The sequence below is a fragment of the Pelophylax lessonae genome (assembly GCF_965119305.1).
Source record: "Pelophylax lessonae genome assembly, chromosome: 3".
NCBI classification, from domain to species: Eukaryota; Metazoa; Chordata; class Amphibia; order Anura; family Ranidae; genus Pelophylax; species Pelophylax lessonae.
Window position 1 is genome coordinate 438,440,154 of NC_138770.1, and position 7,761 is coordinate 438,447,914.

General features: G+C 39.0%; 1 protein-coding gene across 1 annotated transcript in view; it reads left to right on the forward strand.

Moving 5' to 3' along the window:
- Positions 1-4,691, forward strand: part of PEX7 (peroxisomal biogenesis factor 7) — a 387,996-nt gene extending 383,305 nt beyond the window's left edge. The window contains exon 10 of the mRNA XM_082250007.1: positions 4,344-4,691. Within this exon, the coding sequence (XP_082106133.1) occupies positions 4,344-4,415 (72 nt within the window). The 3' untranslated portion in view covers positions 4,416-4,691. The remainder of the gene's footprint in view (positions 1-4,343) is intronic.
- The last annotated feature ends 3,070 nt before the right edge of the window (positions 4,692-7,761 follow it).

The window sequence follows — 7,761 nt, forward strand, 5'->3', positions numbered from 1 at the left end:
GAAGTCTTCAATTGGGATGGCGTTCAGAGCCTGCATAGTGGCTCTTTGGACGTTATCCACGCTACCAAAATTGTGTCCTTTCTCATGTTCAAATCCTGAGTCACGATTTTGTGAACAATTGACTTTGGTAATTCCCGTCTCCTCTGCAATCATCCGGATAGTGAGCCAGTCAAAGTCAGTTAAAAACAGAACAGAATGTGGATGCAGCGAGGTCTGTTCTCAACCGTGACCGATGGCTCACTATCGGAATGATTGCAGAAGAAAAGGGAATCACTGTATGTACTCACACAAGGTGCATACTTTAAAGTAGACAATGTACATTTATGCAATAAAATAATTTTTTAAATATCATTATTTTCTGGACACGTCTCGTACATGCTGATGTAATAGTTGTGTTGTTGGCAGCGAAAGATTTAAGCAATATATAGGTGTGGTAGTTCTGTAGTAGAAGTGTACTTTAAGGCTGGACTCTTTGTAGTGCATTCCTGTATACTGTATGTGTTGCTGTTCATTGCAGTAAGAAAGCCAATATATTTGAAGGGTTTTTTTTTTTTTTTAAAGGATAAGTTCGTTTTTTAGTATAAAAATAATGCACATGATTTTGCAGGTAAAAAAAAGTGCATTAATTAATTTTTTGTACTAGAACCTGCAAAGCATTGTGCCAGCGATTAATGGATCGATGCAATGTCAGGCTCCTGCAGACAATTAGAACAGCTCTCTGCTTGTACAGGCAGACAGTTACTGAGCTGCAGAAACGACAAGTCAGTGAAAAGGTGCTGATCAGCTCACTCGTAGTTCATTGACAACTACATGCCGTCTTCTGCAGTGACAAACAGGACTTGTAGTTCACTCATTCATATTCATTCTTTCTAACCTTAAAGTGATAACGTGTTCCTTAACTAAAAAATCTGTTGCAGTGTGTTGACCCATTAGGAATGAATGGGCTTCTTTACTGCAACAGCAAGCAACAAGCAGAGCCAATTTAAGACCAAACAGGGCCCTAGGCATTTTAAGACAAGGTTTTAAAAGTTATGCATTATACTTTTATGCTCTAAAGTTCTATAATAAGTAATACTCAAAGTACCAAATACTCATTTACAACTGTAATAGACAGAAAGCTCCTCCTCTTTCCATATCCTGCCTTTACCTTAATAGATTGCAAGCTCTTCCGCCTTTTATACTCTCCCTCATGCCCTAATAGATTGTGAGCTCTTTGCCTACTCTGTCATCTCTTATCCCATAACCAAATTGATTTCTAAGATTTTCACCTTCAATATGCTACCTTATTCCCTATTAGATTGTAAGATCTTCTGCCTTCTCTGTCCTCCCACCTGTACCATAATAGATTGTAAAATCATCTTTTGTATCCTCCCTTACCCCCTAATATTGAGTAATCTCTTCAATTTTTGTATCCTCCCCCATATACAAATAGAATGTAAGCTCCTCTGCCATCTGTATACTTGCATATACCATTATTCATTTTTAAGCCCTTCAACCTTCTCTATCTTCTGATCACTGCTGCTCATGCTCACCTTACCTTTCACTTCCCCACTGCTCCCTTTGCCTGCTGGTGTGATATAAACTCCCTGGTATCTCTAGGTATGGTGGAGAATGTTGCCTTCTCCCTTTCATTCTTCGATACAGTGATGGATTTCTGAGCTTATCAATAGACTCCAGTGCTGTCACAAGGAAATGCATTTGCTTTGTGTAAGCACCTGCCACAGTGACTTGGACCATACACAGGGTCTGTAAGTAAATGGGCAAAGCACAGCTTCACTTTAAGGGCAAATTCACACCACACATGGGTATTTTGGATCCTACTAAGAAAAAAAAATACTTGTCAGTTTTTTTAATGCACTCTAAACACAATACAAGTTGTGTGATTCCAGCCTAAAGGAAATCCCCTGTCTTTTATTTATTTTCTGTAGTATAAGTACATTTGCAGTGATGTATTCATTTATAAAATAGTAGTATCATGAAGTAGTGATTGCATGGACTACGAGTTTTGAGCTAATGATACTGTTGCGTTCTCTGCAGATTTGTTGCATCCCAATCTACCCTGTGATAAATTAACCTGGAAACACTTTGCAGTTCCAGATTCAGAACTATTAGAATCTTGCTTGAAAATGCAGGTAAACGGGTGATCAAGCACAGTCCTGTGCTTAATTGGCTGAAGTACAATGCAGGAAAGACATTAGGGTTTAGTAGACCCATAAAGAGAACCAGTCACCTGCTGAAGCTATCACAGAAAGGGCTTGTGAAAGCAGTAAATTTAAATGAAAAAAATGTCTTAACATTTTTAAAATTAAAAAAATTTATGAAAAGCAACCCATTGTTTTGGGCGCTGACACACAAATGACAGGCACATATAAGTAAATAGGAATTGCACCACACATGTTAGGTTTTACTGCGACCATCACAGTGAGCCCAATAATTCTAGGGCCATGATTCCCCGGTAACTCTAAATTGATAACCTATAAATGTTTTTAAAGTTTTGCTTATGCATATTTTTTGGTACCAACATTTTTTTGCTATTTTATGTGCGTGCACACAACATGTTTGGTATCTATTTACTCAGCTCAACCCTATCTTTTACAAGAATTCATTTTAGTGAATTTGTTTCTGAAAATATAGATGTGATAAACAGTTGCATAAATATTGTTTGATGTAAAAAATTGCAACTGTCACCATTTTATTCTACAGGGCCCCTACTTTCATAAAACACAGTACATAATTGTTGGGTGGTTATAAGTAATTTTCTAGCAAAAAATGCTGATTTTAGCTAAAAAAAAAATCTCCAGATGTGAAGAGGTTAAACAAGTGAAACCTAAAAATAAAAGCTAAAAATGGCAGGCTTACCATCATTCTTAACCTTCTAGGGTTAGGGAGGTGTCCAGGGGTCTGTCCACTGGCAGATAGGACACTTGACAAGGGCTCCAAGTGTCTCCATGCTACTGAGATGCTGCTGTAATTCCTTGCAGGCAGAAGGGAGCCTGGTCATCTTTCATCCTGCAAGCAACATCAGCATCTCCAGTTTAATGTAAAAAAATGGTATACAGAATGTAACCCCACCATTCACTTCTGATTACCAGTTCCAGCTGTCAGTCAAAATCTGGGAGCAGAATTGCATGCTGTATATCAGCCCTAACTGTCAAAACAAAAAAAGATATATTACAGGCTGCTGTGGAAAGTGAGAGGGCACGTGAATGAGCACCCTGGAAAATGACTAGCTTATTGGCAGGATCACTAGGTAAAAAAATAAAGGGAAAAAAGCCAATACATCCAAGGATTGGTATACTGCCATATATTACATTTTTGTTCTGGGTTTACATACGATAAAGCCCTTGCCACAATATCTTACTCTTAAGCTGGCCATGCATTGTGTGAATTCACTTTGTGTTCGCCCCAACAATCTTCAATTAAAAAGTTGAAGGAGCCAGGCAGAAAATTGACAGCTGAAAATGTATTCTGACTAGTGATCGACCAACATCGGTTTTTCGTTGCCGGTACTTTTGTGGAGGGATCTGGAGGTCTAAAAGACCCCAAACCCATCCTCTGCACTGAAAAGCATTCAAAATGTAAATTTTGGCTGTTTTGAATGCTGTCATTTTTTTTAATCCGGCGCCAGACAGTACCCGTAAGTGATGTCACTCATGACATCACTTTCGGGTTTTTGCATGGAGACCCGATCAGAGCCAAATGCGGCTTTGATCAGGTCTTCGGCGGCGGTGCAGGCTGGTTGCCCGGGTCTCCCAGTGGGACGGGAGACCTGGAGGAACCACGGAAGGCGGCGGGAGGGGGGGGATGTCCCCTCCCGCTCCTTGTAATGACAGCCGAGCAGCTTCTCAGCCGCATTGGTTGTCATTACAAGACAGCCGACTGTCGGCTATGGATGCCGGTCCCGGGGTGATGCCTCTAGCTGCAGGCATCACTCCGGTATATGCACTTTCCCGAAATATTGGCAATATCGGTAACCTTCGGGGCCAATTCCGATATATCGGGAAAAGATCATATCGGCCCTCGATATATCGGCTTTGCCGATAATCGGTCGATCCCCAATTCTGACCGCCACTGGCATCTGTCAGAATACAATGTCCCATCAGGCATAATTCATTCATTCAGGCTGTTAGCAAACGCCTACCAGTTTGTATCAAAATGCCATGTACATGTATGACTACATGAATCACCAAGGAAGAAGTAGTTTTGTTTTTCTATGTTGTTTGAACCACAGTAAAATAGTAAATGTTCTGCGATAAAATGTTTCTTTTCCTTTCTGTAGTCTGATGTTATTCTCTTGGCTACCACATTATACCTAAATTACCTCTTTTTTTTTTCTCCTACAGGTTGCAGACTGTGCGTGGGATGAAACTGTGAAAGTGTATACCCCGTCCTGTCTTTCAATCCCTCAGCAATGATCAATTCTGCAAAAAGGAGAAAAACCTTTAGGTAGAAAATGATTGCCAACTTGATGTGACATTATTTTAGCCAGTCATATTTTTCTATGTGAGATTAGTTTGAATATGACTACTGATTGTCAGAAAGCCTTAAGCGTCTAAATGGATCTGAATTATAATAAAAACTTTGTATTATGTAAACAACTGCATTTTTTCAATGCAATAAGTAAGGTTATGTTGATTTATATGGAAATCTCTTTGAAGAAAATAAAGAAATAAACTAGGAAATGTTCCAGGTTATCAGTAAGATATTTCATTTTATGGGATGTAATTTATATCTGCGCATATGTTTTCATTTTTGTATTATATTGGAAGATCTTCTGAATATTTCTAGGCATTCTGGAAGACATTTATGAATCTTTATATCATGGATAATTACCTGCATTACCAATGTTCTTTTATTTTTGTCTTATGGAATTTTCATTGTATAGTTCACACCCACATGACTTTGTGTAGGTGGACTAGTCTACATTTGGCCTTGTTCTGCACACTAAAAGGGTTCTTCAATGTTCCAGTCTTTCTCGAATAATGAATTAAACCAAACAGATCACAGCAATGGGGTGGTTTTGAACTCACTCCTAATTTGGTAAATGCAAACAAATTTAGGGCTCGTGTCTCTGCAAATCTGTGATTATGATGTTTTGTGGGCGGGAGTGTAATGCAATGATGGACAGATAATGTCATTCATTGTAATAAGCTGTTTCTTCTGACCTTTTTCATTCAGTGCTAATGCATCTGCACGTAAAAGAGGATGACGCCTTTTGACATAAGTTTCTGAATGATTTTTATAAACTCTTTTTAATGAGTTTTCACAAATTGAAGTGCCTTAGACAGTGGCATGGTCTTTTAGTTTAGCAAAGCAGCATTTTTATATGCAAAAAATTGATGTGCCTTTTTTTTCATTTACATTTTTTAACTTTTGCATGGCAATATTTCCTAGTGTCTGTTCTAGTCTCCTTTAAATATTACACATGGTATTCCTCTATAGCAGCCTTTCTCAACCTTTTTACCATGGAGAAACCCTTAAAAAAAAAAAATTCAGATCTCAGAGAATCCCTGAAATAATTTATAGATCTATAGTTTACAAAATGTTAGTGTGATCAGTAAATTGTGGATACAACAAATAATATATACTAATACAGTTTATACTTTTGCATTGTGTTCAATGCAAAGCTCTTATCTCTGCATTGGTGTTCATTGCACAAACCCATTTTGCATTACTGCTCAGTAGAAATCCTACTCAGTGTTCATTGCAAGACCCACTCTGGATTAATGTGCAGTACAAGAATCTTTATGCAGTGTTGCTCAGTACAAAACTCAATCTGCTTTAGTGCTTAGTACAAACCCCACTCTGCATTGGTGCTGAGTACAAGACCCACTATGCAGCATTGTTCATTCCAAAACCCAATCTGCCTCAAGCTGGCCTTACATTTTTCAGATTCAATTTCCTTTAGATTTACCTTCAACTATGTAGTGCAAGGGCCCGCATACAAATTGAAAGTGTTTAGGTTTCGGTAAATATTAAAAAAATATAGTAAAACTGTACAAGAGAATTGTATAATGTATGGCCAGCCTTAGTGCTCAGTACAAAACCCACTCTGCATCAGTGTTCAGTGCAGAACTCACTCTGCATCGGTGTTCAGTACAAGACCCATTATGCAGCATTGTTCAGTACAAAACCCTCTTTGCTTCAGTGTAAAACCCACTTTGCATATGTACTCAGTGCAAAACCCACTCTACATTAGCGCTCACTACAAAACAGTAGAGAGAATGGAAGGGAAGGAATTGGACTTTATTGGCACCGGTATTAAAATTGTATATTTTATTAGAAAATTCACAGAAACATAAATGACAAAAAATACAAAAGAGAAAGATAAAAAAAGGCCAACATACAATATAGGTATAATACAGTAAGGCGGCAAAGCCTCAAAACAGTGTGCAAATCGCATAGCCTGTCAGATACTAATGGTTGTAACAACAGTCACATATAACAATCACATATGTTACAGAATAACCTGTATTCATGAGGCGGCCAAAGAGAGGGATAATGACCGTCTCTAAAGGTCGTCTGTACAGAGTGGGTACACAGATGTTAGGTTGAATCCCAGCTGCCCTACATGTTTCGCTTAACCTAGTAAGCTTCTTCTGGAGCATGTGGTGAAAACAGACATCTGAGAAAGATTTCAGGTGATCAGACCTTGTAATAAACCCAGCCTGGTAAGCTGGAATGATAACGAGGGGGGTCGGTACGCTGTGGTTGGAGCAAACTGCCTAACACAATTGCCGGAATTAACATAAGACAAAGTACTTCATATAACATAGGTACAGATCATAATCAAGGGCTCACTGTCATGGAAATCTGATCCCAACAAAGGGGATTGTATGAGGAGGCCGGAGGAAAAGAGAGCCCCGACCTATAGAGCCAAACAAGGGCAGGCGAGGTGGGTACACCTCATATGCCTAGGACCCAGGTGTGTTAGGCATGAATATGCTACCAATACAGCGACCCTATATATGTCCCCCCCGGATGGGGATACCGCCTCACTACAAAACAAACTCTGCATTAGTGCTCAGTGCAAAAAACATTCTGCATTGGTGCTCAGTGCAAATGCACTTTGCATATCTTTTGATTATTTTTGAAAAATAATTTGCAGTTTTCGGCTTATTGACACTTTTCCATATACCGCACCATATGCTGAATTTGTCATATCACATAACAGACTATAATCACTGATGTTCTAACCAGTCTTCGATCATCAGTGCTGATGGGATTCTGATAATATCAGTAAAATTGCATAAAAATGTTTGCAAGCAAAGATGCTAAATAATGCAATCTTGGTTAGGTAGGAGTGTTAGGAGCTGCAGCCTGTCAGCTAACTCCTGGACTTAGCAACAAACTACTCAAATTCACCATCGTTCATGCTTTATATCAATACAAAAAGTCCACTATTTTGGCCCATCAGCCCCCTCATTTGCTGTATATGTTGAAGCAACAATAAGGTGGGTCAAACACAATTGTATATTAGCCCCCTAACTAAATTATCTTAAGTAACAGTTAACCATTGTGTGCCACACTCTCCCCTCTTCTCTTTCAACTCACTGCTTCCCCAGTACCACACCAACACAACGATGGTTGATGACATCACATCCACCAGCCACTCCCAATATGTTTTGTCATAGTAGAGGTTATCAGGTGAATGCCCCCTATTTGGTAAGAGTCTCTTAAGCAAACTCAGGGAAGCACTGGTTAGTGGGTTTTTCTCACTTTTAGCAATTCACAAGAAGTAGAGAATCTGATACTTACCTT